The sequence below is a fragment of the Nansenia antarctica genome, assembly GCF_963989245.1.
Source record: "Nansenia antarctica genome assembly, chromosome: 2".
In the NCBI taxonomy this organism is placed as follows: Eukaryota; Metazoa; Chordata; class Actinopteri; order Argentiniformes; family Microstomatidae; genus Nansenia; species Nansenia antarctica.
The window spans coordinates 50,645,346-50,665,781 of record NC_137675.1 but is presented as its reverse complement, the minus strand read 5'-3'; the positions used below and the strand labels follow the sequence as shown (position 1 = coordinate 50,665,781).

The 20,436-nt window shown below is 47.2% G+C and overlaps 2 protein-coding genes across 2 annotated transcripts; one reads left to right on the top strand and one right to left on the bottom strand.

Annotated features, from left to right (window-relative positions):
• The first annotated feature begins 633 nt into the window (after positions 1-633).
• On the top strand, positions 634-17,378 carry ubn2b (ubinuclein 2b). Its single transcript, XM_080524110.1, has 17 exons — positions 634-1,065; positions 1,489-1,644; positions 1,792-1,893; positions 6,850-6,969; positions 7,069-7,175; positions 9,220-9,733; positions 10,749-10,819; positions 10,936-11,065; positions 11,657-11,763; positions 12,336-12,446; positions 12,610-12,753; positions 12,981-13,031; positions 13,177-13,219; positions 13,587-14,849; positions 15,283-15,493; positions 16,510-16,569; positions 16,822-17,378. The coding sequence occupies exons 1-17, from the start codon at positions 763-765 to the stop codon at positions 16,887-16,889; spliced, it is 3,561 nt and encodes a 1,186-aa protein (XP_080380236.1). The 5' UTR covers positions 634-762; the 3' UTR covers positions 16,890-17,378.
• Positions 17,379-17,907: 529 nt separating this feature from the next.
• On the bottom strand, positions 17,908-20,136 carry trir (telomerase RNA component interacting RNase). Its single transcript, XM_080524002.1, has 3 exons — positions 19,313-20,136; positions 18,789-18,866; positions 17,908-18,671 (listed from the first exon to the last, which is right to left on the bottom strand). Exons 1-3 carry the CDS (start codon positions 19,592-19,594, stop codon positions 18,564-18,566), a joined length of 468 nt encoding a protein of 155 aa, XP_080380128.1. The 5' UTR covers positions 19,595-20,136; the 3' UTR covers positions 17,908-18,563.
• Positions 20,137-20,436: the final 300 nt, after the last annotated feature.

Here is a 20,436-nt window from a genome sequence, read left to right as displayed (position 1 = left end):
GATTTTGTTATTCTTTATTCTACATAAATTCTGTGTATGTATATATTTTTGCCTATGTCAAGTAAAGTAAATAATATAATCTGCCATGCTTCTGCCATCTACATTGGATTCTTTCATTCTTATAAAATAACTTGCAGTGCTCCCTAGTGCAGTTACTGCATGCCAATAGGAGTATACAACAAAGTTGATCGTTTTATATCTACAATAATTGAATTGTGGTCGTTTTGATTACAACTGTTGTGCCCAAGAAGGAGGGGGGTGCTCAAGCAAACCCCGTCAAAACATCCCGCGTGCCGGGAACAATCGTCTTTTACGTATTCGCGCTAGTATGTGAAGTGGGCGGGGCGCGGGGGGCGTTCTCGCTCTGCTATTGGTCAAAGCCTTGGTCTCTGTCTGTCCTGTTTCCGCCCCGTTACTATGATGACAATAATGATCAAGATGGCTACCGAGGATGCCTTGCGGTAGCTATCTTACAATTTTCATGGAAACAACAAAAACTACGTTTCCACGTGATTTAAATCCCTGTCGGTAACCGGGGAGGTGCAAGAGAGAGAACAGTTTGGATGATTACATCGGAGTGGTTTTTGAGAGTTGTTTTTATTGCCGCTAGTTATTCTCTTTTCTGACATAGCTATAGCTAGCTAGTTGTCGAACATCTCTACCAGTTTGAGCTCGCAGGCTAGTTCAGTGTTCAGTGTTCAGTGAAGTCTCGCCCTCCCTTGTGTGTCCGGCGCCAGAGGACCCCCAGTCGGTCAGCATCAAATGGCCGAGCCGAGAAAAGTGCCGTTTGTCACAATCTCCTCCTTCAATACCACACCTCCCTCGGAGTCCAAGAAACGCCGACGGGAAGATGAGGTCGAGATCATTCTGGAGGAAGATGGAGGGAGTGGAAGTGCAGCAGCCGGGTCAGGAGGTTGCACCGGTGGTGTGTTCGGTAACGTGAGCGCCGGTGACGGGGATTCAGGGGAGACGAGACGAACAGTGCGACTGAACCTCTCCCTGTCCGAGCCGAGCGACCGGGGCTCTGCGGAATTCAACTACAGCGAGCTGGTCCAGCCAACTCTGGTAAAGTGAAGCCGAGCATATGGAAGTTACAATAGATGTAGGTTATTATTGTCACAGCAGCCTGGGCCACTGTTAAGACAAAGCCTCGCGAGGTTACGGTATCTGGAGCGGTGCTGTCAAATTCAGATGTGATGTGACCAAGCTAGCAGTGCAACTTCATGAAAATGGAAACTTTGTGAAAACTTTTAACGTGTTTCATGTGGAAATGCATAGTACTGAAATCCTTGCTTGTAATGCCACTTTAGAATAGGAGTCAGTGTAGAGTCTTAACAAGTTATGAATATCAAAATACAGGATTTATTGACAAGTTGGTCAGTGAATTGCCAATCAAGATCTATTTTCAGTGTCACTTTAATGTTTTTACTAAATCCTCCATTCAGCCCCCCGCTTACTTATTTCCTGACCCGCCTGATTCTCTCAAAGGACAAGAAGGTCAAAGTTCCTCCAGGACCCCCTAAAGGCCTGAGTGTCTGCCCTAAAGGCCTGACTCCTGCCCTTGACCCTAACGACCCCTTTGCTGACGACGAGAAGGAGAGAAAAGAAGTAGAAGCACTGGCCAAGAAATTCGAGAGCAAATATGTAAGTCTATTTTCACTATGATGGAAACAAGTAACCTACACGCAGACTACACAGAGACCAAAGAGTAAATAATCAATGCGGGCTTGTCTATATTTGTATTCATTCTGTATATTTAGATAATTCTGTTTTCCTCTGTGTTGTTTACAGGCCAATACAGGGAAAAAAAAGAGAAAAGACAGGATGCAAGACCTCATTGACATTGGCTTTGGCTACGATGAAACGGACCCCTTCATAGATAACTCTGAGGCAGTAAGTACTTTCTCTGTATATCTCAAATATACCCCAGAGTCCTGACCTGCACAGGTCTGTGTGACCTTATCCCCCCACCATTTCCATGTATTTTGGAAAGTGCCACTATGTTACACTCACGACAGCTCATTTCTAGCTGGATGCTTAAAAGCATAGTCCTTCCAATTGATATAGGGTACTTTTTCAGTCCACTCTGGCTACGTGCTCATCTCCAGTGTTTCCCCTACCATTGCCTTGGGGGGGCGGGCCGCCCTCCCAACGGAACCCCCCGCCCCCCCAAGAAAGAGGAATTATTACGGACGTAGACACCAAACATCTGACAAGCAGGCTAAAATATCCACGTTTTTTAAACGCACCCAACCCGAATCTGGCGAGTGGCAAGCCCATGGGCTCGTTGGTAACGTTAGTCCGCCGTAGTCTCGCGTAGCCAGACCTATCTCCACACTTCACATAGCCAGACCTATCTCCACACTTCGCGCAGTGCCAGCGCTGGAGAATAATACAAGATTTTGCGCAAGTGTGCGAGCGAGACGCGAGAGTTTTTGCCGGCTGTGATGTCTGCAGATTGAAAGTAAGCAAGTTGAAACGTTAGCAAATATAATTGCTGAGTGTTCTGACAGAGAAAGTTGGTTAAAATTGGTCGTTATTATCGTGACTAGAAAGTGTCTGACTATTAGGGCTGGGTATCGCCACTGATTTCCCAAAACGATTCGATTCCGATTCACAGCTCCCGATTCGATTCACGATTCGATTCGATTCCAATTCGATTTAGTTACAATATCAATTTTCCTTGAATATGAAGAGATTCTCAGAACTAATGCTATAAATGGTTCAAGGAACCCTATAACATGTAGCATTAATTTGTTAAACATATCAATGTTTACATTAAGAATTGACTCCAAAGCAGTTACATGAATGTACTTCTTATTCATAGCTTTCATGTGACGTCACAGCATAGTGGAAACGCCCACCTGACGGGCAAAAGGCACTTTTTGCGGGCAAAACCCACGGGCAAAACCCACTTTTTGCGGGTTAATAACTTTGATTTCCCGTGGGTTAGGAAAATAATTCCAACGTGTCCGGATAGAGTAGAAGACAGGGAATCCAACACTATTTGAATGGAGTCGATCCTCCACTCCTATCACCGTGGACACAGCAAGGAGCGAATTCCCGGATCTACATATTCCCTCGCCTCGCTGACAGCGGGAGTTGGGAGTTTCGTCCAGCAGCCGGTGAACGCCCGGTTGATCGAGTTTCATATTCAAAGTATATCTTCTCGGGGTGTCAGCGCGGTGGTTAAGGGCTCAAAATGACCGTATACTGATGGTGAATTTAGCAATAATAGTCTTATGTTTGTACCACCTCCATAACCGGTGTTATTCACGGGAAAAGCCGGTCAAGGAGGCACCCTTTGCAGGTCAATAACTTTGATTCTCCGGGGGTTATGATAATAATTCCAACGTGTCCGGATAGAGTAGAAGACAGGGAATCCAACACTATTTGAATGGAGTCGATCCTCCACTCCTATCACCGTGGACACAGCAAGGAGCGAATTCCCGGATATACATATTCCCTCGCCTCGCTGACAGCGGGAGTTGGGAGTTTCGTCCAGCAGCCGGTGAACGCCCGGTTGATCGAGTTTCATATTCAAAGTATATCTTCTCGGGGTGTCAGCGCGGTGGTTAAGGGCTCAAAATGACCGTATACTGATGGTGAATTTAGCAATAATAGTCTTATGTTTGTACCACCTCCATAACCGGTGTTATTCACGGGAAAAGCCGGTCAAGGAGGCACCCTTTGCAGGTCAATAACTTTGATTCTCCGGGGGTTATGATAATAATTCCAACGTGTCCGGATAGAGTAGAAGACAGGGAATCTAACACTATTTGAATGGTGTCAATCCTCCACTCCTATCACCGTCGTGTATCTTGATAGTTCTTCAAGGGTGAGGTGGTCTAAATAGTAGGCAGCCATGTTGAGCGATGTTGCTATGATACTTTTTGCCCGTCAGGTTGGTGGTTGCTGGGGAAGAAACCACGTGACTGAAAGCTATGAATTGGAACATAAATGAACATCATTGACCAACATTTTGCTAAATCAGACACTACAAAAAGTGCTTTACTGCAGCCAGTGTAAATAAAGGGGCTACAAACATAGCCTATCGGTAAACAAGACATCACATATCCCTCAGGACTGTCTCAAATAGCTTATTTGCATAATATATATATATATATATATACACAAAATAAAAATGTGCAAAACTCAAACGAAAATAGTGCAATAGATGAGGGTATTTTGGGGAACAAAAAAACACATTGTAAACCATAATGTCCATGAAACTAAAGCCCTTCATTACTGCTTTCTCACTTTTTGGAGATTGGAAGATTTTATTCTTTTGTTTAGGATTATTAAAATACTGTAGTATACAGTAACAATAAGTTAGTGGAAACACCACAAATCTACGGAACCACTTATTGAGGCATCACCCTGACGTGAAACATGGAAAAGAGGATCCGAAACAAGCCTCGCTGATAAAGTGGAAAGTTCTTCTTCTTCGGCGTATGGGTAGTTGTTTTTCCTCTCCACTCCACCAGGCTCGGGGCCGAGGGGCTACCCTTTTACCACCCCGAGACCTGGTTGAGGGGCTCACCCGGGCTATATTTCTGGACACCCCTCCAGAAGCCACGTCATCGTCTCGTCATCTAATACCGACAGACCATGCATCCCGTTGGGTGGGTGGTACACCGGGCAATCCAGGATAATATGGTCTGCGGTTTGGTCCTCTGCGCCACACTCGCACGACGCATTTGGGGCCAAGCCCCATCTGTGCATTGATGAGCGGAAACGCCTGACGCCGGTCCGGAGACGATTGAGCCTCACCCAGGATAGCCTTGGCAAGTCCATCCCGAGGGGCTCAGCGCCGGCGACTGGGATGTGGTCGCGGAGTTTGGAGGTGTTAGCCTCAAGTGATTGTCAGGTACGAGTCCATTGCTCTGGATGTCCAGCTGTCACACGTTATGGCAACTCTCTCTGCTGGCTGGAGTGAAGTTGCGATGTCACGTTTCACCTGCGCGGACATGTCTGGGACTATCACTTCACTCAACTGTTTGCGTGTCGGTAACACGTAGCGTGGTTCTAGTACACTGACGACTAGTGTTGTTCCGATACCGATACTAGTATCGGCATGGCCACCGATACGCACAAAAATGCTGGTATCGGTATCGGCGAGTACTAACAAAAAAAAAAAAACGTTTTTTTTTTTTTTTTTTAAAGTACTAAAGTTATTTTGTTTGTAAATGTTCACTTGCTGTTGCACTACTACTACGACTGTTTTATATCTTAAATGGATATTGCACTGATTGGCATCTGTGAGAGCCACATTTCAGGTTTTATAAGGGGTGGATTTTCTTGTCACCATACCAGGTAGGCAATAAAAAAAAGTTCTATAGTAATCACTCTCTGTTGGTATTTTTTCCTGTTTTACAAAGGTTTTGAGCAGTGCCAGACTAAGCGTTAGCAATAATTTTACATCGAGGTGAGTATGCGGCTCAAAAAACATGTTTTTTTGTTTTGTTTTTTCAAACGCCGTGGTATCGGATCGGTACTCGGTATCGGCAAGTACTGCACGGTCAGGTATCGGTATCGGTATCGGGATCAAAAAATTGTATCGGAACAACACTACTGACGACGCTGTAGTAATTTGTTGGGCACGCGGAGAATTTGATTGTAATTTGCAACCAAACGTCTTTATCAGCGAGGCTTGTTTCGGATCCGCTTTTCCATGTTTCACGTCAGGGTGATGCCTCAATAAGTGGTTCCGTAGATTTGTGGTGTTTCCACTAAATTTAACCTCCACTGCGTACAGCTTGCATATGGCTTTGCTTATGTCCTGCTCATTTCTATCGTCATAATTTTTACACCCAAAATGCACCCAGACATCTGCCTTTAAGCCTGGTCGTTGCGTGAGATATGATCAATTCTTGTAGCGCGAGATCTGGCCACGAGATCTCGTTGCGGGTTGAAGCTGCAAGCAAAAAATAAATAAATACATGAAAGATCGATCTCGGGATTTATGATTCGATAGTCGCTCATTCAATGAAGATCGATTCAGAATCGGGAAATCGATTTTTTTAACCCAGCCCTACTGACTATAGTTCCATAGTGTAAATAGTGTCAAAGAACTAGCAAGCTAGCTAGCTCAGAGGTGATGAGATGAGCTAGTCTCCTTGCACACTTGACAGCTAAAGAGCTAACTGGAGGCACTTTATTATTTTACTTAAAGTAGATATACTATCTTTCTTATTCTGCTAGAGTTGGGCTTCATGGTAATACCATAATGGCATATTTACAGTACATGGACAGTTGATTGAAGCATTGGGAATGTCTGTTTTTTATAGTTGGACATACAAATTTTTTTCAGGTGAGAGAGTAAAGTCAAAATGACATTATCTGACTGGATTGCCCACAGCAATCCAATATTCAATTATAATTATGTTATAAATTGATATGGATCAATTTATGCCTCTTATTAGATTATAAATACTCTGGCTGTTTTGTTTACCTTTTGGTTGACAGCAAAAGGGAGAGAGGAGGATAGGGAGGAAGAGAAGAAGAGAGAGCACAGTGTCGGCACATCAGAGAGAGAGAGAGAGCAAGAACCAGGTGAGAAAGTGGACAGGTAGTCAAGACTACCTGTCTGGAGCCTAATGGCCCATAGGGCAGGAGCCTATCTCCTGTTTCCGTAGCGTGAGGCGGCTTAATGTACAAGTACACCCCTGGACATGACGCTGGTATGAGGCAGGGTCTTACCCCCTGGGGGGGGGGGGGTCCATGCCACGGTCCATGCCACCCCCCCAAGGCAGCAAACCTAGGGGAAACACTGATCTCTATCCCTTTTTCTTGAACGATTTAAGTACATTCCTGCTGTTGGTGACCCTGTCACTCTGTCCTCCTCAGTATGATGAGCTGGTGCCAGCCTCCCTCACCACCAAGCTGGGGGGGTTCTACATCAACACAGGCACCCTGCAGTTCAGAGCTGCCTCAGAGTCAGAGGGAGAGGAGGGGAAAGACTTCAAGGTGGGTTGTGTGCACGCACACACACACACACACACACACATAAGATGTTGCGATCATGCAGCGAAAACATTTTGTATAATTTGTTGTTCCTGTATGTAGAAGTTGAAAGACGGCGAGGAGCGAGTGATCAAGAAGCGAAGGAAAAAGCCAGATGGCAACAACATGCAGGAGAAGAAGCCCAGAAAGATCAGGGTGCCGAAGCAAGGGTGAGCTGGATGAACCACAGCATCCAACACCTCTCTTTCCATTGGTTAGGTTATGCAATTCTTTCGATAGTCTTGCAATTAGCCATGACGGGCTATGATGTTGAGGTTACCTGTATGGAAGTGCATTGTATCTCCTATTAGCCATAAAGCATGTCTCTCTAGACTATAAAGCATGTCTCTGTAGTTGAGTCTAGACTATAGAGCATGTCTCTGTAGTCTGAGTTGAGACTATAAAGCATCTCTCTAGTTTGAGTCTAGACTATAAAGCATGTCTCTGTAGTCTGAGTCTAGACAATAAAGCATGTCTCTAGTCTAAGTCTAGACTATAGAGCATGTCTCTCTAGTCTGAGTCTAGACTAAAGCATGACTCTCTAGTCTGAGTCTAGACTATAAAGCATCTCTCTAGTGTGAGTCTAGACTAGGGCTGCACGATTTGGGGAAAAAATCGAATTGCGATTATTTGGACAGATATCGCGATTGCGATTAATTTGCGATTATTATTTTTTTAAATAGCAAAAAAAAAAAAAAAAAAAAAGGGAGTTTTTGTAAAGTGTGGCCATATCTCCGGCTAGGAAGGTCGTATCAACGTGCAGTTTGTTTGTACGTCTTCAGGGGACTTAGAGGCTCCCTCCTCTAGCACCCCCACAGCCCGAGCTACGAGTGAAATAACTAAACTTACATTGGGTTGCTTTAAAGTTGGGTTGCTTTAAAATCAAGCTTCAGATTAAAACATGTGATGGAGCATTACTAACCTGACTCAGGTGGTTTGTTTCACACAACCATCTAGGAAAGCTTAATTGGAAGCTGTTTGGAAAAGGGCAGGTACTTTCAAAAAATACTTGGCAGGTGATTGGATGAATCTGTCTATCACCTATTTTCAGAGAGCATTACCACATGATACCATCAAACTATTAACTGCTCTAATTCTAATGCAAGGATGAGAACTTAAAAGATATGAATTGTATATATGATAACCTCATCTCATCTAGACAGGTGGCTACTTTCTAAGATGATCCAGCTATTAAAATGATCATTTGGGGATACACTGTGACTATAACTGAAAGGACCACATCTAGATGACTCGGTCAACAGTCGAACTGATGAATGATAGAATGGTGGTCTCTGACTATGGAGCACAGACACACGTCACCTTGACTTAGGAATCTGTGACATACTTCAGCCCAAGGCTAGGCTAGGCTAACCTCTGCGTCTTTAAAGCCGGCTGGTATGAACGAATGGTATGAGGTTATGCATACAGGACACATTCATGTTTGACAACAGAACAGTTAACTTCCATGTATCCATAAGCCTGCTATACTATATAAACACCAACCCGCAGGTTGCTGAGACTGTCAACTCTGTGTCTGTACTTTAACGCCGGGTTAGCATGAGTAGCTAAGCTAAGCTACCGTCTCGAAGACTACAAGTTAGCTAAGCTAAGTTTAAGGCTGGACTAACAGCACCGACATGCACTTGGCTGGTACAGTTAGTATAGTGAAATTGTACACTTACCTGTCGCAATTATAACATACTAACGTTTATCATACGTCCAGTAAGCCATGTGGTGTCTAATTGTCTCCGTTACGTTAGCCCAAAGTCTCATAATAATTGGACTGACTGTCGTGACACAACCTATGCCTGCGTTCGTAAATTCGCTCTGAGAGCGCCGGGTTCAAAGTCATAAAGAGACCAAGTAATTTGATTGGACAAGAGGCATTCCATGAGTGCTGATCAAATTTCCAAAAGAGGTTTTAATCTCAATGTGACAGGCTTTGCGATTAGCTAATCGCATCATTTCAAATCGCGATTTCGATTTAAAATCGATTAATCGTGCAGCCCTAGTCTAGACTATAAATCATGTCTCTGTAGTCTGAGTCTAGACTATAAATCATGCCTCTGTAGACTGAGTCTAGACTAAAGTGTGACTCTAGTCTGAGTCTAGACTATAAAGCATCTCTCTAGTCTGAGTCTAGACTATAAAGCATGACTCTACAGTATGACCAGATCATGACACGGATGCAACAACCCCCGTCTTGTCCTCCAGAGTGTCGGCCCTGAGCGTCCACCGGCCGGAGAAGAAGAAAAGGAAGAAGCTGATGAAGGACTCTCTGAACCTGGCGGCCATGTTGCGCCGCTTCACGCGGGAGAAGGCCGACATGCGCAAGAAGACCCCCGGCAGCACTGTCGTCCCCCCGCGGGGGGTTAACCCCAGCGTCAAAGTGCCCAACGCCAACAATGCCCTCCTCAACGCTCACCAGAAGACCGCCGGCAACGACATCAACAACATTGTGGACCTGACCACAGACCCCGCGATGATGTCGCTGCTGGGATCGGCCAATAACAACGACATGTTGCAGGACATGATGGGCGACCTGGACTTCGGCCTGCTGGACTCACCTCAGCCCTCCAGCCCCGTGCAGGGGGAGAACGGGGCAGTGGGGGTGGGCCAGAAACCAGCAGGGGGGAGGACCGGGCCGCAGATGGGGATTCTTTGCCCTCCTCCCCTGCCTAACGGACTGCCTGCCCCACTCACTAAGAGGATAGAGGACCTCCGAGCAGTAAGTGTCTGTCTCCTTGCTGTGACCGCCTGTTGGTAACATGTTCAATGTTTTGAAAGATGTCTTTGTGATTGTGATGCAAATGTCCTTTTTTTCCTGCGTGTTTATTGTCAGCAAAAAAAATAAGTAATTGCTCCTTGGTCAATTTCTTGTTTTCTCTTACATGAGCAGAAGTGCCCTTTTGTCGGGAGGAGAAAGCTTTGAGGCTGTTATAATAACATAATTGTATATGTTTCTGAATGACTGTCACGACTCTGACATTTCCAGACAGCAGAGAGAGGATTAACGGACATTCTTTCAGGGTCACGATGAGGAATGAGAAGTAGAGGTTGCTGTGGAAACGAGAGTGTTGACGCTCTTTGAGGGAGATGATGAGGTGAACAGTGGCCACTCTTTCTTTGACAGGAAAAAGAGAGACAGGGAGAGAGGGGTATGGAGGGAGAGGAATGGAGAGTTAGACAACAAGATGAGGCGTGGAGGAGTGGAAGGGTAGGCTTTAGATTAGGGCTCGGTTCAAAAAATCGATTTCCCGATTCTGAATTGATCTAATGAGCGATTATCGATTCATAAATCCCGAGATCGATCTTTCATGTTTTTTTTATTTGTATTTTTATTTATTTTTATTTATTTTCTGCTTGCAGCTTCAACCCGCAACGAGATCTCGTGGCCAGATCTCGCGCTACAAGAATTTATCATATCTCACGCAACGACCAGGCTTAAAGGCAGATGTCTGGGTGCATTTTGGATGTAAAAATTATGACGATAGAGATGAGCAGGACAAAACGAGATCTCGTTGCGGGTTGAAGCTGCAAGCAGAAAAAAACCCCGGAAAAAAACATGAAAGATCGATCTCGGGATTTATGAATCGATAATCGCTCATTAGATCGATTCAGAATCGGGAAATCGATTTTTTTGAACCCAGCCCTACTTTAGATTGATCAAATGATAACCTAAGTGACACAAAGTTGATACTGGATGTTACATGTCAGTGCCAATGTCAATGTTTCTGTGACAGGCATCTCGTCAGTTTGATGAAGAGGGCAGGAAAAAGTTCTTCACGCTGGATATGAACAACATCCTACTAGAGTGAGTCTCTGCTCTCTGTGTTTTTTTTTTTTTTTTTTTACACAGTTTTGCAATCTCATATATTCATCCTCATATCTCTCTGGCTGTAACCCCCCCCCCCCTCCCCCACCCCTCAGTATTGAGTTGCAGGTCCAGGAGCAGCCAGTAGTGGTGCGCTCTGCGGTCTACTCACACCTGGAAGCCTTTGTGCCCTGCAACAAGGAGGCTCTGCTCAAACGCCTTAAAAAACTCAGCCTCAACATACAGGTCTGTGTGACTGTGTGTTCATAAGTCTTGTGTGTGTGTGTGTGTGTGTGTGTGTCTGTGTAGAGAGGTGTTAATTCTAGAGGTTGGCTGTACCTTCGACCACAGCCTGGAGGAAGCCTTTTTAACCAAGTTGCTGAAATATCAGCAGCTCAAGCTGAACATCTCACAACTAGGCTACAAATGTCGTCTTTTAGTTTTCATTTTTGGCAGCCTGGGTCATGTTCACAAGCTGGTGGTTAGGGGCCTTCAGATGGCCCACATCTCCAAGAGAAAGGCTAAACGGTTAGCAAGGTATTGCTCCATATCTGCTATTATCGGTAGCCGCTCAATATGGAGAAAGCGTTGCTTTTTGTACCCTTAGAGTAGATACTGTTTTTCAGTAATGCTATTGTATCTGTTAACCCACATTTGAAACATCCTCTGTGTTAATATTATATGTGTACGATGGTTGCTGTACAGTCACAATCGTAAATGAATGTCTCCCAATGAACTGATTGCACTGATAGTGTTTGTGTCCTTAATGCACTTTGTATTTATGTGGACATGAATAAAGCAGAGACACTTGACCGTCACTGTCCCTCTGTCATCCAGGATGACCGCCTGCGTAGCCCTCTGTTGAAGCTGAAGCTGGCCGTGTGCAGTGTGATGCCAGAGCAGATCGCCAGATACAACATGGACTGCATCGCTAAAGTTGCCAAGTAAGGCCCCTCTCTCTACACCAGCTGTTCTGTTACCCTGAACTCTCCACCCATCTACCTCTCTTGACTTCAATCTCGTATCTTAAGTCACTTGTGGCAACAAATCAATGGTTTACAGGTCATCCTGCTCCTTACCAAGAGTAACTTGTTCTTCTGCAAAACCCACAGTAGAGAGAGACCAGAAGACCCATAGTAGAGAGAGACCAGAAGACCCATAGTAGAGAGAGACCAGAAGACCCATAGTAGAGAGAGACCAGAAGCATAAGTCTAGACGTGCATGAACAAACATTTTAAGTTGTGTGTTTTCAACTAACGCTTTATCCGAAACATTTAAGCCAATTCTCTGGACAATGTCCCAAATGGGTGCAGAAGTAGCTGTGTAGCTATAGAGTAGAGATAAGAATCCCTGCTTTGGTCTGGTCCGGTAGTCCTCCATTCCAAAACCCACAAGGTACTACACCCCCTCTGGTCCTCAAGGTACCACGCCTCCTCCCCTCTGGTCCTCTCGGTCTCGCTGTCTTCGTTCTTTAGAACTCCCATCAGTATTCTCTGTCTGGGTGGTCTGTTCACAGGCAGCAGTCGGAGGAGGGAGAGAAGAACGGTTCAGAAGAGGAGGACGAGGAGAAGCCAGGGAAGAGGGTGATGGGACCTCGGAAGAAGTTTGTCTGGGATGACAAGCTCAGGTGAGCTCCACTTTATCTCTCCTCTGTGACCTGATGAGGTACATTGGGTATTTGTTTGACAATGCAAATTGATGGAAAACTGCCAAAGCAGGGACAAGACTGTATGTCTGTATTGTGTTCTAGTGTATGTTTCTGTGAGCTAACCGTGTGCCTGGATGTCTAGGATGCTGCTGTGTAACCTGGTGCGGGTGAAGCTGAGCTGCTACGAGCTGGAAGGACAGAGCTCCGTCTCTCCAGAGGACTACCTCAAAGCCTTCATGGAGACGGAGGTCAAACTACTGTGGCCCAAGGGCTGGATGCAGGCCAGGTGTGTGTGTGTGTGTGTGTGTGTGTGTGTGTGTGTGTGTGTGTGTGTCTGTGTCTGTGTGTGGTGTGTGTGTCTCTGTGTGTGTGTGTGTGTCTCTCTGTGTGTGTGTGTGTGTGTGTGTGTCTCTGTGTGTGTGTGTGTGTGTTTGGACTACATATATTTTTCCTTCGTTTTTCTTGCACATCTCTCCACTCACCCTGTTGATGGACTGTCTCCTTCTCCCCCAGGATGCTATTAAAAGAAAGCACCATGGTCCACGGTCACCTCACAGGCAACACGTGAGTCATCCTCACCTAGATTCTCTTTGTAGCAAGTTCAGAAACCCCTCCTTCGTTCAGCTGGAAGTGTGGCAATCTCTCTACCGACAGGTTTGTTTTCTCTCGCGCTCACACTCACGTTCTTCCGTCTTCCTCTCTGATCCAGAGCTAAGAAGAAGATGGTCCCCACTCCCAAGTCCAAACCCAAGGTAAGTCCAAACCCGAGGTACAGGCTTGACCTTGCTCTTCATTCTGAATTTGACCCATGGATGACATGCACAGTCAATCCTATGCAAACAGGGGGGGGCTATACATAAAATGTGTTGTCATTTCTGAATGGTGAAACCCAAAATGTACACCAATACCATCAAATGAAAGTCTCTACTTTAACCTAATAGTAATCGCTTGGAGTGTCGAGCCAAAAGAATAATGAACGTTTCACAGTCCCATTACGCAGGGTTAGGGGGTTGCTGTATATGCTTACAAGGGATTGTCATGTGAATACATTTAGGTCGACCCCCCCCCCCAATCTTTGGTTCTCATTTCCTTCTTTCTCGTTCTTGTCTTTCACCCCAGGAGGCTGGTTGGGTTCAGAGGTCAACCCTGCCAGCAGGTGCTACCCCCTCCCCCGTCGCGCTCCCCCTCTTCCTGGACTCCCTGGGGGAGGATCTGACCGTGGTCTCTCTGGACTCTATCTCCCAGGCCCTGGCCCTCCTCAGCAACCAGGCCAGGGACCTGGTCCACGGGGACAGCCTCAGGACCCCCGCGGCCCCCCCCCCCTCCTCCCTCCACGCCTCGCCTCTCCTCATGCAGCACAAGAAGAACACCTCCATCATCAACGCCTCCGGCTCCAACACGCCTCTCTACGTCTCTACTACCTCCTCCCCCTCCTCCTCCTCCTCCTCCGCTCTCTCTCGGCCTTCCTCCATCTCCTCCTCCTCCCCCTCTCCTATGACCTCGGCCCGGAGCGAGGGCTTGGGCATGGGGATGGTGAAGGCTGGCGGGGGGGGAGGAGGAGGAGGAGGAGGCGCCCTGGCACAGGCTCATAGACAATTGATGCTGAGCAACCCGAGGCCCGCTGGGACGGGCATGGGTAAGGCCAACACGCCGACGGGCTCCCCCTCGGCGGCCAAACTGCGGCCGCCCCCCACCTCCTCCCCGCTCATGCCCCCCCAGCAGAAGGGCTTCGGCTCCCCGGGGGCCAAGCCAGGGGGCCCCTCCCCGGCCGCGGGCCTCCTCAAAGGCAGCAATAACACCAAGACCTACGGCGGCGACGCGCTCGTCACCGCCTCCGCTCAGGCCCGGCCGCTCACACTCCCCCCACCCTCTCACCTGACTCCCAAGACCCCCCAGAACCCCCCCCGCCTGGCCCAGCCGCCCCAGGCCCAGTCCAACTTCATCACCCCCATGCAGGCCACGCTCACCAAGTCCGCCCACAGCAGCACTCCACCCATCATCAAACTCACCCCCCGCCCCCAGAACCCCTCTCCCTCGCCCCATCCCCGGCCTCAGTTAGCTCCCAGCATGCAGCAGTACCCCTCCAAAAGCCCGGCAGGGTTCCGCCCGCCTTTCTCAGGTGCCCAGGGAGGGCCAGCCAAGCCTGGGCAAGGCAGCTACACCCCACCAGGGGGGCAGAAGACCCCCTCTCAGATCAGCAGTGCCAACACCAGCCTTACAAACACCTCGCCCATCATCATCAAGCATTCAGGGTCCGGCCCCTCCCCCACGGCGGCCTCGGCCAATCAGGCCCAGAGACAAAGGCCGGTGGCTGGAACCAATCAGGGGGCTAAGACCACCACATCTGTCTCCGCATCGCCCGTCTCTTCTCAGTCACCTCAGGTACGTGTCTGTCTCTCCTCAGTCACCTCAGGTACGTGTCTGTCTCTCCTCAGTCACCTCAGGTACGTGTCTGTCTCTCCTCAGTCACCTCAGGTACGTGTCTGTCTCTCCTCAGTCACCTCAGGTACGTGTCTGTCTCTCCTCAGTCACCTCAGGTACGTGTCTGTCTCTCCTCAGTCACCTCAGGTACGTGTCTGTCTCTCCTCAGTCACCTCAGGTACGTGTCTGTCTCCTCTCAGTCACCTCAGGTACCTGTCTGTCTCTTCTTCACAGGTACGTGTGGTAGGAGGGGAAGGGGGAAGGTTGTGGTCCCCTTCATGGTGTAAATGATCTCTCTCTTTCCACAGTCGGTGTGTCTTGTCTTAAGTGCCTTGTGTTTTTTTTTGCCCGGTGTGTTTTGACATAGACCTTGACATCTGCCCCTGTTCTCCAGGTGTCCACGGCAGGAGGTGGTCTCCTGGGCTCAGCCTCTCCATCTCTCCCCCTGGGCTTCGGCATGCTGGGGGGGCTGGGCGGCCTGGTGCCCGTCTCCCTGCCCTTCCAGTTCCCGCTCCTCAACCTGCCCCCGCTGGGCACGGGGGCCTCCAGCACAGGGGCCAGCGGCTCCTCAGCCAGCAGCAGCGCAGCGTTCGCCCTGACCCAGAGTGAGTGACCCAGGCAGGCTGCAGACGGGGGGGAAACACCCAAGCAGGTTTCCCCGGGCCACAGGCTAGGCCTAATCCTTGACACCAACACATCTTCAATAGAAATGTTCTATTGACAATGGGTTTTTGTTGTTAGTCGTCCAGGACTAGGCTTAATCTGTGTCCGGGAATGTACCCCGGGAAAACGAAATAACTTCTGAAATGGTATCACGTCATCAATAGGTTGATCAATTAACGGTGGTCATGAACGGTTTGTTCCAGCTCGCGTGTCACTTTTGACGTCGGGGTGTCGAGCGTGTCGGGTGTGCAGTAGTTGTGTAGAGTCATTTGTGTATAGTCTGTTTTGGTGTCCTACATGTTGTTGAACCATTGTGTTACCTATCATCATACTGTGTGCCTGGAAGCGTGCAATGTTTCTCCCCATTGTCTGACATTCTCCCATTTTGTTCTTTGGTTCTTTCCTCATTTCTCTCCTCTTGCCGCCTGTGCCTCTACCTTCAAAATACAATTCAATCCATTATTTAATCTTCTGTAATGTTCTGTCCATCACTCATTGACTCCCTCTTGCCAACCTCCCTCTTTTCCTTTGCCCTCTTCTCTTCTGTCTTGCCTGTCATCTCCATCCTTTCTTGACACCACCCCTCCTCCTCCTGCCCACCCTGCCCCTGTTCTTCTGTCTGTCCCCTCCTGCCCCTGTTCCTCTGCCTGTCCTCTCCTCCTCCTGCCCGTGCCCCTCTGTCTCCCCTCCTCCTCCTGCCCCTGTTCCTGTCTCCCCTCCTCCTCCTGCCCCTGTTCTTCTGTCTCCCCTCCTCCTCCTGTCCCTGTTCTTCTGTCTCCCCTCCTCCTCCTGCCCCTCTGTTTCCCCTCCTCCTCCTGCCCCTGTTCCTCTGTCTATCCCCTCCTCCTGCCCACCCTGCCCCTGTCCTGTCTGTCCCCTCCTCCTCCTGCCCACCCTGCCCCTGTCCTGTCTGTCCCCTCCTCCTTCCCATGCTCCCTGTCCTCCTGTCTCTCCTCAGATCTGTTTAAGAGTTTCCAGTCAGGTTCTCTGCCTCCTCACTTGCAGCTCGCTTTCTCAGGTAAAATCTGCCCCTCCCGCCCCCGCCCCTCCGCTCCTCTCTGTCTCTCTACCCTGCCGTCACATCAATTGTCTGGTGTTTCGTCCCTCTTGGGGGCATCCTCTCCGTCCCTGGTCTCTCTGCTTGTCTGGTGGTGGTCGCATGCCTGTCTGTCTCTAGTCTGTACATTAGTCATTTTAGTGATCGTTCCGTCGGTGTAAAAGTGTCTGTCTGTTTTACTATTTGTTTCTGTTTTTCCACGAACATTTCAAGAACTCTACTCTTCCTGTCCAGATGTCAATCAGAGCCAGGGCGGGGACGTGAAGCGGAAGTCTCTTTGACCAAGCTTGTTTGGAACACCTAGACACCATGACAGCTATAAGGACAAATCAGGAACTTGGATGGCTTTGAATGACGTATGAACTGGCCAAACACAGGATTAGGCTGATTTAGGGAAATGGACCCTCTCTATATATGATCGGCCCAAGTATGATACACAGTTACTTTTTTTAAACAGCAATTTGATATTTGTTTTGATAATATTGTTAATAGAATAATGCTTAATGAATTGAATGAATTAATGAAATGAGTTTTTTGTCAATGTTTACAAAAACAGACCTTTATCACTGTGGACAGGGGGGAGAGAGTGAATGACAGTTGTCTGAATGCGGGAGAGAATGAATGTGTGGATGAATGCACTATTCTGTATCGGTCAGTGTGCAACCCTCCCCCTCTGATACCTGGGTCAGTGTGTCTACTTGGTGCTGTTTTTATACATTGTAATTATTAGTATTAAGACCTGTACAAAATTGATATGAATGCAAACTTGTTGAATTATGAATTAGAACCTTTCGCAATGGGATGTAACATTTTTTCCATTGTACTTGAATTTTCAAGTTTTTTTTGCTGTACAAAACTCAAATTAAAAAGCCTTACAAAGAGCCAGGAGCTATGCAGGATTAGAACAAACAAAATGCTGTGTTGTCTGTGATTGGTGGTCAGCTTGTGTTGTGCTGATTTCATGATGAGTCTCAAAGCTCCAAGGCTACACCCCTTCCCCCTCAAGTCCACTATTCCACATTCAGTTAATAACTTAAGCCCCACTTACTGGTGGGGCTACACCAGTCTTATGCTTCTAAATCTAGGGGAGTGGATAAGTACGCTTCAGGGGGATAAGGGTGAGAATTGGGATGCTGATATGGTAGCTAGATGAAGCCAAGGAAATCCAGGTGTTGGCAGGTAGGTACTGGCATCACAGTGGGTTGTGAATAAAGCAATGCAATAATCTTCTATCTACTCAGTAGTACTACTCGTCATAATTCTGAATGTTTCTATATGATTTAGGGTGAAGAACGAGTCTGATTCATAAAAATACTTTATTTGACAGATCAAGCAATCAGGGGGTAACAAATAACCACACAGGATAAAAGATTGGTTTGATAGTTAAAACTAAATAGCTTATCCCAAGAACCCCCAAAAAGGTGAATGAATCCATACACTCATAAGGCTACACAATATTCTGTGCTTCCTCCAAACTTGAGGTTGAAACAGCAATTTGAGTTTATGTAAGGTCATGATTTCTTACGCACAAACCAACACACCTGAGGCATAACACACAAGTCAATGGGCAGTATTTTTAATCCAAACTTTGATTTAGATGACATCAAATGCCAAATCAACAGGAATCCAAAATAAGCTATCAACATGTGGACTCAATCCAGGAGCTATCACCCTTTAATAATCAAGCATGATCAATCATACATTTTCTACAAGCCTGTAACACCATATCCAACTACAATTGCCCCACACAAGCTGACATGATTTATAAACAAAAAAAGAATAATAGTCTGGGGGAAGACAAGATGAAACAATATTGCGTGTGGCAGATCGTTGCATCTGTGATGGGTAGCTGAGTCTGGCAGTGGGGGGAAAGTTTGGAGGCTGCAGCCTTCCAAAGTGTCTTCCTGTTGGTTTTCCTCATCAACCTGTTGGCATTTCTAAAGCTCCTCCAGAGTCTACTTGACCAGAGGCCTGGTTTTGTCGTCATCACCACACTGGTGGGCTTTATATTTTTTCACCTCAGCCATGTAATGTTGCCAGGCATCTCCCTTGCCTGGCTCAATCTGGTCAGAGAGAGAGAGATGATTAGATAATGGTTAGTAGGAGGGCACAGTAAGTGCTTCATGAATACTACAACATGACAAAACCATTACGGCACAACAAAAATAAAGCTCTTGAACCTCAGGATCCAATTTCTGTTTCTTCGCAACCATGCCGGTCTTGAGGGCCAACTTAGCACCGCCTCTGCGCTTCCCCACCTGGGTTAGGGGATAGAACACTGAAACCGTTATACGAGGCCTTTCAGGTGGACTGCCAATGATGGAGACTACAGGACCATGAGTCTACATACAGACTTCACCAGCGAGAAACAAAGGCAAACATCTTTCTTGCCTAGTCTTGTCTAACTAATGCTTTTTTGTTGTTGTACTTTGTCAAGGCAGAATGGGTTTCTGGATATTCTCTGTGGTGACATTGCAGTGCACCCCTCTTCAGACGGTCATTCCTCTGATGTTGTAACCAGAATTCATTGAGAACAGATTCTATGTGTAGACATTTTTCATTAAATACATGTTGTGCAACTAGATAGCTTGGAATGTGCTCCTGTTTTGTACAATGTATATTTGTATAAAAGCCAAACAATAATGCTTGTTGTTTCAATGTTTCTGCATGTGATGCAGCTATCATCTTTTGCAACTGCCCTTACAAAGCTAGTCACGCTAAGGGTCTTCTTTTCCTGTGTCGACTGTCCCTCCTCGGCGCTGGTCGTATCGCTGCAGCCTTGCTCCATTTCTTTTTTCCTTTTCTCTGCCTCCATTTTTTTCTTGAACATCTCCATGAAGCTGCCGTCGTTGGCGTACGCGTTCCCGCCCGCTGCTCTGCCGCCTCCCGGTGCAGGACTGGCGGGCGAGCCTGGGGCGGCCGGGCTGCTGCTGCTGGAATCGCTGCTGCTCTGGCGACTTTGGCTGTATCCACGTTTCGAATCCATGTTTGCTTTAATTCACATAGACTGGCTAGTTATTTCCGAGATATTTCTAGCGGTGTGCTGCTCTCTGATCGTTTTTGTGTGAATAACGTGATAGTCAATGTTCTGTGTCTCGGTGGCTATCACGGGAAGGACCCCGCCCGAAACCCAAAACGAGCAGCACCTCAAGGCAGGGTCTCTAGTCAGACGAGGCTATTCCTCTCCAAACAATAACGTTAAGATAACATAACATAACATAACATAAGATTGAGCGGCACAATGTTGTTTGTTCGCTGGTCGACTAGCACATGTCCGAACAACACAAACCAAGCTTGATGAGCTCGTTAACGTTAGCTAGTGGCTAGCGTTGGGGTTCCATATACAAACAAACTAATCAAAGGTCAAAACATAAACTAAATTCAGGAGTAAATGTTATCCAAATACAAAGTCAAATGCTTGCGCCAGATAATATCCCAAAACGGATCTAAAATAGGAAGTACTACTGATATATTGTCAATATGTATCATAAGTTTGGATTCCTTTCAGTAGCTTTCTGCCATCTTGGATTCTCTTGGCAGAAAAACAGGATGTATGCTGCCCCCTACCGACCTGGATGTATGCTTCCCCCTACCGACCTGGATGTATGCTGCCCCCTACCGACCTGGATGTATGCTTCCCCCTACCGACCTGGATGTATGCTTTCCCCTACCGAAATGGATGTATGCTGCCCCCTATCGACCTGGAGGTATGCTGCCCCCTACCGACCTGGATGTATGCTTTCCCCTACCGAAATGGAGGTCAACCCATTCGAATCACGCTGAGAACACTACTTTATGCCTTCTGTCGTGGAAATCTACATTCAGACT

Coding starts and splice junctions, on each gene's coding strand:
- ubn2b (XM_080524110.1), top strand. CDS start 763: ATGGCCGAGCCGAGAAAAGTGCCGTTTGTCACAATCTCCTCCTTCAAT. Junction 13,032..13,176: donor GGTCACCTCACAGGCAACAC/GTGAGTCATCCT, acceptor TCTCTGATCCAG/AGCTAAGAAGAAGATGGTCC. Junction 14,850..15,282: donor TCTCTTCTCAGTCACCTCAG/GTACGTGTCTGT, acceptor CCTGTTCTCCAG/GTGTCCACGGCAGGAGGTGG.
- trir (XM_080524002.1), bottom strand. CDS start 19,594: ATGGATTCGAAACGTGGATACAGCCAAAGTCGCCAGAGCAGCAGCGAT. Junction 18,867..19,312: donor CCCTTAGCGTGACTAGCTTT/GTAAGGGCAGTT, acceptor CCCCTAACCCAG/GTGGGGAAGCGCAGAGGCGG. Junction 18,672..18,788: donor AACAGAAATTGGATCCTGAG/GTTCAAGAGCTT, acceptor CTCTCTGACCAG/ATTGAGCCAGGCAAGGGAGA.